This window comes from Talpa occidentalis, unplaced genomic scaffold (assembly GCF_014898055.3).
Source record: "Talpa occidentalis isolate TD23 unplaced genomic scaffold, MPIMG_talOcc4v2.1 talOcc4.11, whole genome shotgun sequence".
Lineage (NCBI taxonomy): Eukaryota > Metazoa > Chordata > Mammalia > Eulipotyphla > Talpidae > Talpa > Talpa occidentalis.
The window spans coordinates 32,483,892-32,498,966 of record NW_023601104.1 but is presented as its reverse complement, the minus strand read 5'-3'; the positions used below and the strand labels follow the sequence as shown (position 1 = coordinate 32,498,966).

The 15,075-nt window shown below is 48.5% G+C and overlaps 1 protein-coding gene across 5 annotated transcripts in view; it reads right to left on the bottom strand.

Moving 5' to 3' along the window:
- Positions 1-3,360, bottom strand: part of MAP2K5 (mitogen-activated protein kinase kinase 5) — a 243,722-nt gene extending 240,362 nt beyond the window's left edge. For all 5 annotated transcript variants that reach the window (XM_037502787.1, XM_037502788.1, XM_037502789.1 and 2 more), the window contains exon 1: positions 2,794-3,360. In XM_037502787.1, the coding sequence (XP_037358684.1) occupies positions 2,794-2,928 (135 nt within the window). In that variant the 5' untranslated portion in view covers positions 2,929-3,360. The remainder of the gene's footprint in view (positions 1-2,793) is intronic.
- Positions 3,361-15,075: the final 11,715 nt, after the last annotated feature.

The following is a 15,075-nucleotide window of genomic DNA, read 5'->3' as shown; positions in this document are numbered from 1 at the left end:
AGCTGGAAATGCTGATGTATCTGCTGGGGTGTTGCCCATTTTTTGATGAAAAGATGAGGTGGAGTGAAGAAGAAATTGCAAGAGTCCTCCAGGATCTAAGCTTGCAGTTTGTAGAACTTCCTACAAAGAGCAACAGGAAAGCATGGTAGTTTTCCTGACAAAACCTGCCCCCCCGACCCCAGGCCTACCTTAGCACGCAGGTATGAGGACACACAGTACGCTGAGGTCTAGATCAGTGGGGTGGTTTGTAACTTTTAAGCCAGTCACCCTTTTGAGCCAAGGTATAGCTGAGAGGTGCTTAACATGGATAGAGCACTTACTACCAGCCAGGCTGTTCTGGTGCTTTACCTGTATCAATTCTAGTAGTTCTCAGAACTCCATGAGGTAGGCACTGTATTTTGTTCCTTTCCTCCCAATACTACCTCCTCCCCCACCCCACCCCACTCCACCTTTTTTTTTTTTTTTTTCCAGATGGAGAAACTGAGACACAGAAGATGCACATGTGAGTCTGGTAGGGCTTGCAATTTGAACACAGGCAGTCTGGCTCCAGAGTCTGTTTTTAAACATTGTACCATTTTACTTAAAATAATACCTTCTGCTGTCTCAAACTGTTAAAGTGAAAACTCATGTCTTTCTCATCATAGAAACGATGTCACTTAATTTCACAAATCTCTGAGGCAGGTACCATTATCCCTAATTTCCAAGTAAGGAAACTGAGGTTCAGAAAGGAAGAGAGACCTGCCTGGTTAGCAGGAGAGTTTGCAACTAACCGCAAATTTTTTGATTCAAAACTTAATACACTGTCTGCAACACCGTAATTGTCTGCATTCCCTTTTTTTTTTTAATATTTATTTTTATACAAGATTTGGGGTACAGGCCAGAGATGCACGGGAGGGTGAGAGGATTCACCAGAGACAGATTGGGGAATAGAACAGGCAGACTGAGGAAATACACTGCTGAGAGGAGCAGCGGGCGAGACAGGAGAGGTCTGTCCCGCCATGTGGGTTTCTCCCTGGCCGGCCCGGAATCAAACTTGTGCTGCAGTGGCTGCGGATTGCTTCATAGGTTGCGTCTTAACCCCTGCACCACCAGGGAGGCCCTGCCTGCATTCTCTTTTAAGCCTCCTCCTTCACTAGAAAAATATTTTGGGACCCTGAAATATTTTTCTGGAGCACCAGAAAAAGAGGGAAACAAAGATGTGCATCTCCTCCAGAAGTTTATCATCTAGTGGAGGAGACAGACATATGAAAAAACCTTCGTGCTTTGCTGGGACAAAGTTGTGGGGACAAGGAGGATTGGTCTACAACCAAGATTAACCTGGAGGGAATGCGGAGCTGGGCTCTGAAAGACAGGTGGGAGTTGATCAGCTGAAAAACAGAAGAGGGGAGATTACCAAGGTACTTGGGAAAACTTAAAGTAATTCCATCTAGCTGGAGCATAGGATGCTCACAGGGGTGTGGTGAGAGATGAAACTGGTACCAAGCAGGCACGCACCAATCAAGATGGGCCCAAAGGACCATGCTAAGGCGTATGGGCCTTATCACAAGAGGAAATCTATGGGCATAAGAGTATGTGGAGAACTCCAGATGCAAAGGAAGGATGACATTTGGCATACAAGACTGGAGGCTGCTGGCTCACTCCAATCTCTGCAGTCCTGGCTCAGACGCCTGAAAATGCATATTGGCCTATGTGGTCAGTAACATCCAGAACTCAAAATGAAGGTACAGGAATCAAATTTTGATTAAGTCACCAAATCCAATAAAAAAAAATCACATCACAGGTCTTCCTCCTCTCAAGATCCTCCAATTGCCCCAATTTATCTTACAGGTAAGCTCTGGTACTCTCAAAGGTCTTCTTGGTATATCAGTTCTGCCTTTAATACCTGGTATTGAAGATATGATATGGGCACAATGCACTTTGCCCACCTCAAAAGTATGCTCAAAAATGAAACATGTCACCACAGCACGTGAAAAAGGAACTTAGAAAAGTGAGGAAATCTGAGTTGTGGTACCGACTCTCCCAACTCAAGAGCAGTTTCACCTTACTGCTCCTCAAGACCGCTGACAAAAGACAGGGGCTCAGCAGGCCACCTCCAGTGTTACACCCTGTTCTCACATTCCATGATTTTATTTGAAATATATTCTCAGTATCCTGGAAGTAAGAATACATCACTGAGTCTAATGTGCACAACCTCCCTATTTTAGGCTGCTTTTGTACTCTGTGTAGATGGCATTTTTTTCCTTTCTTAGTGGCACATAAAATCATACCTTAAAACTAATGGCACTTTAGGTTTGCTAAACGTAAGATAAAGTTACCTTGTTTTCCTTCCCCTCTGGTCACCAAGTTCAGGGAACTCAGTAGAAAGATATGCCTGGAATTTGGCTAGAGACAATTCTCAAAACACTCTGTGGGCAGGTGGGATGGTCTGGAGAGAGGTGAGGGGAAAGGGAACACTCTCTTCTAGACTTGGGGGCAGCTTAGGTTGCCCCTGTATGTGTCCTGGTCCAGGCAGTGAGCTCTGAGAGGCAGTTCAATCCCATCCATTTCTATTGCCCCAGCCCTGCACATTTGCCAGTTTCCAGTTCATGCAAATTAATCGATACTTGAAGTTAAAGCAGTGAAAGCACCCCCTACCGCCCACCCCCTACCGCCCACCCCCTACCCCAGGTCAGTAAAGGCCAGTGCAACTAGCTTAGGCCACCAGGGTAAGATTAAGAGGTCTACTTCAGGGGCCGACTGCCCCCACAAATCCCTGCGCACCCCTCGCAGGCATCTGGACAGATTCCCACTCACCAGCACATCCCTGAAGAGTAACTGCGGCCCGGAGTGCACCGTCCAGTCCACCGCGCCACTATTTGGAATCTTGATGCGAATCACCAGCACCTGGTTCTCCATGGCATGGAAGGGGCCAAGGGTCAGCCACAGCATTACAGGTTAAAGGGGCTCACATCCTGGAGGAAGGGGGTACCCACTGGCCCCTGGTTAAGAGAGGCCTCCAAGAGGACAGACAGTGAGAGGAGAGAGGGGTGATCAGGAAGGGGCCCCTTAGGCATCTGGCCAGGTCCAGGCTGTAGGGGGTGGTGAGATGCCCCCCTTTGAGCGCGGGATGGGCAAGGAACAGGGGCCAGTGGGAACTAGCGGAGGTCGGAAGGTTCTGGAGTTGCAAAGGAGGGCAAAACGGGATCGTGAAGCTCTGTGGCTTCTGTGCGGGTGTGAGGAGCCGGCGGAGCCACGACCCCTCCTAGGGAGACACAGTGGCAGGTGTCCACTCCTTAGGGCACCAGCGGAGGGTCCCTGACTCGGGAAGACTCAGTCCAGGGCTGTTAGGCAGGAACCGCGGGGCCGCCGAAGCGCACTAAAGCCGAGGCGGCCCGCGCCGCTGGGGCAGGGGGCAAGGGGCAGGGGCAGGGGCAGGGGGCAGGGGGCAGGGGGCAGGGGGCAGGTCCTCCGCCCCCGGCGGAACCAGAGGGCGCGGCGCACGCGGACTCAGCCCCGGTGGCCCGAGGCCGCGCGTTCAGGCGGCGGCAGCGGCTGGGGAAGGAGGAGGAGGAGGAGGAGGAAGGGGGCGGCGAGGGAACTGTTACTCCGGAACCAAAACGCGCGGCGCCGGAACCCGGGGAGCCGGAGAGCCGGACCCGCCTCCCGTGGCGCCATGTTGGAAGAGGGCAGCCCCCGCCGGCGTCCGAGGAGCGAGCGCGGCGCCCCGGCCCGCGGGAGGGTGACGGGCTCGTCCCGCACCCCCGTCCGCCGGACCCTGCTTGTGGAGAGACCGCCCGCGGCAGCCGAGTGACAGTCCTTTACTTTTCTGGCCCTCGTTAAAGGCTGTGAGGTGAAAACATTTGACAGACAAGGAGGGAACTGAACTGGGGCTGGAGTGCACCAAGAGCCAATTGCCAGCTTAGAATTGCAGATTTTACCAAGCCTCGGAGAGGCAGCTCCTATCTTCTTTGTCAGGCCGAGGACCCAAATATCCGTGGGGGGTTGTGCATGATATCATGAGCAAGGCGAGAAATACTTGCTCTTTTGTTTTCCTTATTCCAAGTTGTAGATCCACAGGATCATGATTTTTCTCCCAAGTTAGCAAAGCGTAAGTTTTTCAGGTTTGTGGTTTTTCTTTTTGTTTTTTAAATCCATGATTGCCCTGAAATAGCAAATACCCCTCTTCAAAAGCGAAACGCAAGAAATTCAGTGAAAAGTTTAACAGCCTGGGATTACTGCAGCAGTGACATCAACTTCTCTTACTCAACCATTACAAAAATATCTGGTCTACTCCATAAATTTTCAACTTGATAACAATGTTTACGCACATGGTGATGTCACAGGCAGCAACAGTCACCCTTGGTTACTTTTAAATGCCTCGTTAACCTTAGATTTTAAAGTGCATGAAAGGTTCGGTGCGGTAAAGAAAAGGAGAGCCAGGCTACATTTCTCAAAGGGAGGGAAAGTTTATTGCGCCCCGAGCGGACCTCACAGACCCAAGGCAGGGGGTCAGTGGAGTAGCGCACGTTGTTAGGGGGAAGCAGGGTTTTATAGGGTGAGGAGAGGTTGGGTGGGTAGTTGGGCTCGTATGGCGGGAAAAGTTTGTAGGGCAGGTAGAGGTTCTTTGTCTGAGATGAGACTCGTAGTGGGAGGGGGGAGGCTCATTGTCCAGTCCTCCAGGCATGTATCCGCGTTCCTGCCCCCCAGGTGGGCTTCCTGGTTGGCTCCTGCATTCTGGCTTCCTGCATGGACCTTTCATACCAGCCTTTTGTTGATAGGAAAAGGGGCGACGGTTCTTTCTTTGGCTACTTCCTGCTGAAAAGGGGCGGAAGACCAAGGGGGTGGCTCAGGCCTGGTTATGAGGGTCTTCTGCAGGGATGCGAGAATACGGATGGAGCAGGAGATGGTTAAAGGTGGTACGAGACATTTCCCGAATGTGAGCCTGTATGAACTTTAGGAGGCAAGGAGCGAAAAGAAAAAATAAGGTTATTATTAGTATTGGCCCCAAGAGTGGGAGGAGCCATAACACTATAGGATTTTGAAACCATGTCAGCGGAGAGTTGGAGTCCCCGGTTTTCCATTCCATGTCTTTGGGTATTTTTATTAAGGCTTCTACATTTTGTTCTACAATGCCCGATTTGTTGATATAGTAACATTATTTCCTGAGAAACAAGTAGGTACCCCCTTTATTAGCCCGCCGGTTTTGGAGAGTGACCTGTGCCAGGGAGGTGAGCTGTCTGTGTAATGATGCTAAAGACACACAGGTTTTTTCTAAGGAGGTATGTTTTCATAAAATTTCTGGGCAGAAATCAGGCTGTGTCCCAGGGCCCCACCTGCCATACTTGCAGCTGCTATTGATGATGCCAGGCTGATTCCAACCATGACTGGAAGAAAGGCTGCCCGCTTAGTTTGATGTGGTGAGAATAACGAACCTAGCTCAGACCGTCTGTATAGAGTTAGCTGTGGGACCACGAGAGAGTACGTGGGCCTGGAGTAGCAGAATTAATACACTGAGAGAGAGCGCCATTGCACCGGAAAAAGTTTCCCTTTGTTGTTGTTCGGAGCGCAGAAGTAACCGAAATGTTAGAAGCACAGGAATGAAAGCTGACAAGGGCATCAGTTTGATAGCAGGGGTAGCTGTGATTGCAGTCCCATAGGGTGAAAGAGAGTTGGGGAGTCTGGCAAGCAGCGTCTGTTATTTTGGTCATAGTGGTATTGAGATTAATTGGACCTGCCGCCAGTAGAGGCCTCCGAAGGGAAGCACAGAGGAAACAAGAGGAGGTGTTAGTCCCAAAAGAGTCATTTAGGAAGGTTATAGCGTTTTGGATTATATGAATCCAAATTGAGGGTGTCTCAGTATTTTTAAGTGATGTTAGCTAATTTTATAGGATTTGTTCTGAATGGAGGATGTCCTGGGAGACTTGGACTTTGTGTCGGGACATATTCCCTTGAGATGGACAGTGTTGCCATTGGGTAGGAATGCCAGCCAGTGCACACTGCGGCTTGGACTCCCTGTACCCAACGTTGGTCCCAAGGATCTGAAATAGTATAGCTAACTTGATTCATATTGAAGCCCGTATTATGACGGACCAGAGAGAACATTTGGCCTTTGGACTGGTAAGGGCACCCCCCATATTCTCCATAGGTATTTTTGCAGTGATCTAAGGTTTGATGGTAAAGAAACAAAACAAGGTATTTATAGGGTTATTAATCGATGAAAGTTAGGGTGAGAGTGATAGGTGCTGTGCATCTGGCCTGTGGGCACTCCGCAGTACCCACCTGTTGGGTGGTCTCAGTGGATCCTGAGACAAAGGTCTCCCTAACTTTGAATTTCCATACCCAGGACACTGAGCTAGGGGAGATTTTGACAAGAAATGCACATCCTAGTAGTACCCAGGTTATAACATACATACTGTTTGTCTTCAGGGGCACGTTTGACCCGTGATAGATGGTGCCAGGCGGGGTGTCCCAGAAGTGTTACCGCTGTAGGCGTGGTGAGAATAACCGTGCGTGGGCCGGTCCACCGAGGCTGCAGTGGCTTTGGCTGAAGCGATTTGAGCAGGACTTGGTCTCCTGGATGCAGTGGTAGGGAAGGTTGGTTGAGGAGGTCGAGATCCGAGGCAGGACGGGGTAAGTACCGGTCTGCATGTTTCCGGAGCAGTTGGCTGAGTAGGGAGAGGTCAATCATGTCCGGGTAGGTGTCCACGCAGTTGGTGAGCTGATTGATGGTAACAGTGGCCTAGTTGGCCCTCCGCTGACCGCGTGCATCTTTACAAGAGCTGCCAGTCTACAAACACAGGAGGCATCTGACAAAGGAGCATTTTTTCAGGATTTTAGGACAGAAATGGGCGGCAGAAAGGGGACCAGAGACAGGCAGGAGAGTGGCTGGGTTGAGAGAATTAGACTGAATTAAACCCTTACCAGAGGGTTTTCAATAAAGAGCACATGGAAATCCTGTAAGTGGGAAGGAGTGAGAGTGGAGAGCGAGCAGGGAGACAGGAGGGCCTGAAGGCAGTGCGAGGAATGTACTTGGGTGGGTCTTTCCGCAGTTAAGTTTGAGAGATTCCCGGGTGAGTAGAGCTATCGTCACCAGGGCTCTAAGGCAGGGTTGCCAGCTCCTAACGGTGGGATCCATCTGCTTGGAGAGATAAGGGATAGGATGCAGGGCTGGTCCGAGAGGCTGGGAAAGGCCGCCTGCCGCAGTGCCCCGACGTTCGTCTGTGAACAGGAGCAAAGGCTTTTCTGGATCAGGAAGGGTAAGGACAGGTGCCTGAAGAAGGATATGTGTAACCCTGCGGACTCTTCGGGGGATTGGAGAGGTCCTTCAGGGAGGCTTTTGCTGCATTGTGCAGTGGCTTGGCTGGGAAAGCTAAATTAGGGATCCGATGACGGAAGAATCCAACCAAACCTAGGAAAGAAAGGATTTGTTTTGCCGATTCAGGGGAGGGAAGGTCCCGGATGGCCTGTTTGTGGTCCACCGTCAGCTGTTTGGAGGAAGGAGTCAGTCGAAGACCCAGATAGATGACTGTGGGAACTGAGAGCTGCGCTTTGAATGAGGAGACAGTATCCTTTGGAGCACAGGAAGCTGAGGAGCTGTGCAGTGTGTTGCCGAGACAGTGGCAGAGAAGGACGGCAGAGGAGGAGTCAGCAACACACTGGAGGAGAGTGCTGGGTGGAGTATGACATGTCGAGAGATCACTGGCTAATGCCTGACCAAACAGATGAGAGCTGTCCCGGGAACCCTAAGGCAGGACTGTCCAGGCCAGTTGCTGGGAGGTGTGTGTCCGGGTTTTCCCAAGTAAAAGCGAATAGTAAGTAACATTGAGGATCCAGAGCGATGGTAAAAAAATAATACCTTTGAGGTGAAGTACAGAGAAGTGTGTGGTAGGAGACGGTATATGAAATAGAAGGGTGTAGGGGTTTGGCACTACGGGATGGCTAGGCACCACCACTTTGTTAATAAGGCGAAGGTCTTGAACTAAGGGATAAGAACCATCAGGCTTTTTAATGGAGAGAATGGGAGTATTACAGGGCGAGTTGATAGGAGTAAGGAGTCCCTTTCCCAGGAGTCGTTGGCTGATGGGTTTGAGACCCTGACGGTGTATGAGGGAAATTGGAAACTGGGGGTGAGAGGGAAAAGAAGAGGGATCCTTATGGCGAATGAGAACTGGGGTATGATGGGTGGCAACAATCAGGATAGAGATATTCCAGAACAGGGGGTTGACAGTGGAAGGAGACAGCGGGGAGTCCTGAGAAGGATTAGGAGATGTTTGGAGTCGTGGGAGGATGAGAGCAGCGCTAGGGTGTTGGAACCATGAGAGAGTAGCCCTGAGTTTGGTCAGGAGGTCGCAACCCAGGAGTGGTGTGGGGCAAGGAGGCATGACTAGGAAGGAGCGGACCAGTGGTCCTGAGCTGAGAAGGAAGGTCGTCAACACCCGTAACCAAGACCTGAGAAGGATAAACTTGACCGGATTAGGAGGGGAGGACAGAGAAGGTAGACCCCGTGTCAACCAGAAAGGAGATGTACTTACCTGCTACCTTGACCGTTACCCCGGGCTCCTCAAAGGTCATCGGAGTTGATAAGTCTGGGTCTCTTCAGTCCTCAGCCGCCAAACCCAAGACCGCCGGTGACAAGAGTTGCAGGGACTGGACGGACTGGCCCACCACAGCCAGGTGTGGAGGGACAGTCACTTTTCCAGTGACCCTGGACGTTGCAGATGAGGCATGGTCCTGGCGGAGGGGGGGGTTGGGGCATTGTCTGGACCAGTGTTCTTGGCCACATTTGAAGTAGGCGTCGGCGGCGGTCGGTTGGTTGGGGCCCATGGGGCCCATTGTCGTCCTCTGTTGGGCAGCAGGCGCTGCGGTCGTTGGAGGAGCAGGGCCTGGCGGTCTCAAGGCAGCTACTGGGGCCTGAGCTTGAAGCTCAGCCTTCTGGCGACTGCGGAGTTTTCTCTCTGCCCTGTCCTGTTTTTCCCGGTTGTTAAATAATTTAAAGGCCATTTTCAGCAGATCCTGGATAGGGGTTTGAGGACCATCCTCAGCCTTTGGAAGTCAGGAGGGTTTTTTTTTTTTTTGAGGAAGACTGGGCAATTTTAAGAACTTATGAAAGTTTATAGGTTTAGGCGCTGCCGGTTGGAGACCAGCTAGGGGACAGGTCAGAGGTCAGGGTGGAAGAGAAGATAACATGTAATTATGACATGTAAGGTCATAAGCTAAGGTAAGATAATGAAATTTAGGTGTAGGTAGTGGGATAGTTTGTGAAAGAGCCAAGATGCTTTTCAAGTTGGGAGAGATCAGACAGAGAAAGGAACATGGACTCTAACTCCTCCTTCAGTCCCACCCACTTACCTGCAGGGAGGGAGAAGAGGATTAGCAGGGAGAGGGTGTGGCAGCTGGGAGGTGAAAAGAAAGGGGGGGAGGGGCTGGATTGGGGAGCTGGAGGAGGTGAAGACTGAGAATTTAGAGGATTAGAGAATGCAGTAGAGGGGTCTGCAGAGGGCAAAGAGAGAGAGGAGTCTCGAGACTTAGAAAGTACAGCAGGTTTTCAGGAGGGAGGGAAGGGGCGGAGCGCAAGAGAAAGACAGCCTGGCCTTAAGGATCTCTGACCATGTTCCATTGCGGTGACAGAATTGTTTAGGTCTGTAAGGACCGAGAAGTCAAAAGTGCCATGTTTGGGCCAGTGGGAGCCATTGTCCAATTGATACTGAGGCCACGTAGTGTTGCAGTGAAAGACCAGACGCTTAGGGCATTATTTGTTGCAGTAAAAGACGAGACGCTTAGGGCGTTATGTGGCCTTAGTCCCAACGACCGAGGTTTGAGAGAAGGCATCCCAGTGCAGTGGTCGGAATTTGGCGACCCCATGACTAAGTCGGCTCCTTTCCCAACTAACGGGGGCACAGAGTCAGGACGCAGCGTCCCACGAACCTGAACTGGCCGTCGGGGGCGCAGACCCCGAATCGCGGCGTCCCCCGATTCGGTCCTGGCCTTCGGAACGGAGGCAGACAAGCGAGGGGGACGTCTCCACCGCTCAGTTGCGCCTAGGATTTGGGCACCTAGTCTGGAAGGGCGTCCCCAGATCCAGGGTCTAGGTGTACGGAAGTTGGCTGACGTGGGCCCACGGTTTACGGAACAGCCAACCAAGGTAGGGGGTCAGGAGAGGAGCCAAATAGCCAGAGGTGAGGGCCTCCCAGGAAGGAGGGTCAGGCAGTGACTTACCCCAAGGATTAAGGCCGGTGGTGGGTGTGAGATGTCTGCAATGGAGAGGAGAGGTCCCAGGGACGAGAAGGCGGCCCCGGCGCCAGGGGACACGGCCTTCCCGGGTTTGCGGCACCAAGATGAAAGGTTCGGCGCGGTAAAGAAAAGGAGAGCCAGGCTACATTTCTCAAAGGGAGGGAAAGTTTATTGCGCCCCGAGCGGACCTCACAGACCCAAGGCAGGGGGTCAGTGGAGTAGCGCACGTTGTTAGGGGGAAGCAGGGTTTTATAGGGTGAGGAGAGGTTGGGTGGGTAGTTGGGCTCGTATGGCGGGAAAAGTTTGTAGGGCAGGTAGAGGTTCTTTGTCTGAGATGAGACTCGTAGTGGGAGGGGGGAGGCTCATTGTCCAGTCCTCCAGGCATGTATCCGCGTTCCTGCCCCCCCAGGTGGGCTTCCTGGTTGGCTCCTGCATTCTGGCTTCCTGCATGGACCTTTCAGTGCATAATCTTGTTGATCTATGTGCCCATACAGAAGTTTATTTACAAATTGCAACGTGTAGCTTTCCCCTTTATCGCTATATACCGAAGGTGCACAATATCACTGTATTTATGGGGGCTGGATTTCCTATACAATCAGTGGAGGAGGAGTGTCCCTTTCCCCTCCAAAAGGCTACATGTAGTTGATTAATACGAGAAAAGAAAATAAATGTTGGTTAGCTTCAGCATAATGCCAAAAAAAATTTTTTTACATATTTTATCTCTCCCTGAGTTTCTATTTAATTTGAGGGACCATTGTAGGAGGTAATATATCTCTTTTCGGTTACTGTAAGTTAATAGCTTAGGTAGAAATTCACTTAGATCCTCCAGGTAGTCCAGAAATTGTTCCTTTCCACCTGCACTTCAGTCCTGTGAAAAATTAACCATATGTCCAAGGCCCCCCTAAACTTTTTTTAAAGATTATTTATTTATTTATTTATTTATACAACCACTGGGTACAGTCAGAAGTGCGGGAGGGTGAGAGAATTCACCAGAGCCAGAGCGGGGAGCAGAGCAGGCAGAAGGACCGAAGTACACTGCTGAGGGGAGCAGCGGGTGGCAGGAGAGGTCCACGCGCCATGCGGGACCCTCCTCCGGTGGCCGGGGACCAGCCAGGGATTGAACCGGTGCTGCAGAGGCTGCAGGCAGCTTCGCAACCCAGCGCTCAACTGCTGCGCCACCGGGGAGGCCCCCCACCCAAACTTTTTATTGAAAATTCATTTCCTATTATTTGAGAAAATAGGCCACAAAGCTAGAATTTTCCTATGAACCTATACTTTGTTAAAACATCTTTTTTTACTTGCTGTACTATGGGGAAAATCAATTGTGTTTCAATTCTTTTGGATATATTCCCAGAAGTGGAATTGCTGGATCATATGGATATTTTATTTTTAACTTTTTGAATAAATGCCATATTGTTTTCCACCGTGGTTACCCCATTTTATGTTCCCACCAAAAGTTACCAAGCATTCCAGGTTCTCCACATCTTCAACAATGCTTGATATTTTCTGTATTTTGATAGTAGTCATCCTATTGGGTGGCTATTGGGTGTACAGGGATGTTGTGGTTTTAGTTTGCATTTCCCTAGTGATTAGTGACATATGCTTTTCAGTCATTTGTATATCTTCTTTAACAAATTGTCTATGCAAGTCCTTTGCCCTTTTTATAATTGGGTTATTTATCTCTTTGTTGTTGTAAAGTGATTTCTTTATGAGGGAAATTACACTTTACTTTTTACCTTGTTCTCAATATTCAATACCCCAGAATCTGACTCCTCTTGCCACTTTACTTACTACTACAGCAGTCAAAACTACCCTATTTTTCTCCTAATCTTGCTTCTGCTACCAACAGTCTGTTCTTACTCAATTGCCATAATTAAATCGGGTCACTTCTTCAGTTAAAACTCCAGATGGCTTCCTTCTTTGTGCTGGTCAATAACGAAAGTCCTTTCTTTGACCTGCAAAACAACATACATTCTATCTCTCTCCCACCCCAACCTTCTTAACTCTCAAGCCTTATCTACTACTCTTCCTTTTTCACAACAGCCTCCTTGCTCATAGGAGTCCTACTTCAGGACCTTTGCATTTGCTATTTTCTCTGCATGGATTGTTCTTACCCTAGATACACCCACATGGCTCTCTTCCTCACATTCTGCATGTCTTGATGTACATATCACCTTTTTGTTGTGCCCAAGATCAGCAGACTCAGCGAGCATAGCCTCCAAGAATCCAAAGACAGCTGATGCAAATGCAAAAGGGAGTTTATTACGGGCTCGAGACCGGGCCCTCGACACACACCGATGCAACGGCAGAGGTCGAGAGCCCCGAACAGAGGAAGCAGGGGTATCTTATAGGGTCGTGAGTGGCGCGAACTTTGCAAGAAGCTGGCAATTACTCACTGGCTACTACAAAGGCATTTTGGCACGCACGGTTACAGTTTCAAACTGATTGGACGGTTAGAGATGCTGTCCCATTTATGGATAGGACTGCCCTCATTGGTGGCTGGGGTGGTCTGCTTTTTCGTCACTAAGTGGAGTGAGGGTTGTGACTGCTGAAACTATCTCCGGAATGCGGCTGGACAAGGACTAACATATCAAGGTGGAGGATATACAAAATGGCGAAACCTCGGCTAAGCTTGGTTCCACACTTTTTAAAAATTTTTTTTAGTTTATACATTTTTTACATCATTTTTCATTTTTACACAATGTATGCATTTTCATCTTGGTTATAGTCCCCATACAATTCCCACCCCCCTTGTTTTGATCCTACCCCCCCCCTCAGTGTGTCTGATTTATAGTTCCTTGTTGCTTTTGATTTTTACTTTATTATAATTAGGTTTCAGGTTTTTCTGCTATGAGTGAGACCATCTGGTATTTTTCTTTTTCTTTCTGGCTTATTTTGCTGAGCATGAACCCTTCCAGCTCCATCCATGTTGCTGCAAATTGCATGAGTTTATCTTTTTTGATTGATGAGTAATATGGTATATATGTACCACATCTTCTTGATCCAGTCATTTATTTTTGGGCATTTGGGTTGTTTCCATAGCTTAGCTATTGTAAATAGTGCTGCTGTAAACATAGGGGTGCAGGTGCCCTTTTGAATTAATGTTTCTGTGTCCTTTGGGTAAATACCTTGGAATGGAATTGCTAGATCATATGAAAGCTCCATCTTTAGCAGGTTGAGGAGTCTCCACACAGCTTTCCATAGTGGTTGGACCAGTTTGCACTCCCACCAGCTGTGCAGGAGAGTTCCTTTTTCTCCACATCCTCGCCAACATTTGTTATTGCTAGTTTTTTTAATATGTGCCATTCTCACTGTGTAAGATGGTATCTCATTGTAGTTTTGATTTGCATTTCCCTGATTACAAGTGATGTTGAACTTTTTTTCATATGCCTGTTGGTCATTTGCATTTCCTCTCTGGAGAAGTTTCTTTTTAGCTCTTCTGCCCATTTTTTGACTGGATTACTTTGTTTTTGTTGAGTCTCATCAGCTCTTTGAGATTTTTGTGATGTCCTTTATCATTAGTGTTGTGTGCAAAAATTTTCTCCCAGCCGGTGGGGTGTCTCTTTGTTTTGGTAACTGTCTCTTTGGCTATACAGCAGCTCTTTAATTTGATGTAGCCCCAGCTGTTTATTTTTGCCTTTACTATCACTGCTTTGGGTAATGTGTCTTTAAAGATGTTACTGAGGTGTACGTCATGTAGTGTTTCGCCTATATTTCCTTCTATATGTTTTATGGTTTCAGGTCTTATGTCTAGTTCTTTAATCCATTTTGAGCTGGGTTTTGTGCATGGTATGAGGTAGTAGTCAAGCTTCATTCTTTTGCATGTAGCGACCCAGTTTTCCCAGCACCTTTATTGAACAAACTTTCTTTGCTCCATTGCATATTCTTTGCTCCTTTGTCAAAGGTTAGTTGACCGTAAATCTGTGGGTTTATTTCTGGATTTTTTATTCGATTCCATTGGTCCGCATATCACCTTCTTGATAAAACCTTTCCCTTAGCACTCTATTGAAAATTGCTGGCACTTATCACTAACATAGCACATGTTTTAATTCATTTGTCTGTCTACCTACTACAATACAATTTCATGAGTTTCATTCACTGCCATGTGCCTACACCTAAATAGTATCAGGCACACAGTATTCACTTTAATGTTTGAGTGAATAAATAGATTTTGAAGGCAAAATGGATTAAGTAGTAGAAATACAAATACTTTATATCTTTTGTGTCTTCTGCCTGTCTTGAGCCTCACTTGCTCACAACTTTGCTTTTCTACCTCTGTCCCCAAGACTGAGACAACAACCAGCATAGATGCCTATTGAAACACAAGTTTAATAACAAGTATTGAATGCCTCCTTTGGTTAAGAATTCCCCTCTTTCAGTCTCTAATATAAGCCTGTGCATATAACACTCAAATATGTCAATTTTAAATTAAAAGAATATGATGAGAGGGCCTCCCCAGTGGCGCAGCGGTTGAGCGCTGGGTTGCGAAGCTGCCCGCAGCCTCTGCAGTGCCGGTTCCATCCCCAGCTGCTCCCGGCCACCGGAGGAGGGTCCCATATGGCGCGCAGACCTCTCCTGCCGCCTGCTGCTCCCCTCAGCAGTGTACTTCGGCCCTTCTGCCTGCTCTGCTCTCCGCTCTGGCTCTGGTGAATTCTCTCACCCTCCCGCGCTTCTGACTGTACCCAGTGCTTGAACAAATAAACAAACAAACAAACAAATTAATAAATAAATAAATCTTTAAAAAAAAAGAATATGATGAGAATAGAGGATAAAAATAGTAACTTTCAAGTAGTTAAAACTTGCAGATATCATCCTAACCAAGTAACCAAGGCTAATATCACCTTTGATGTCATGATGCCATCATAT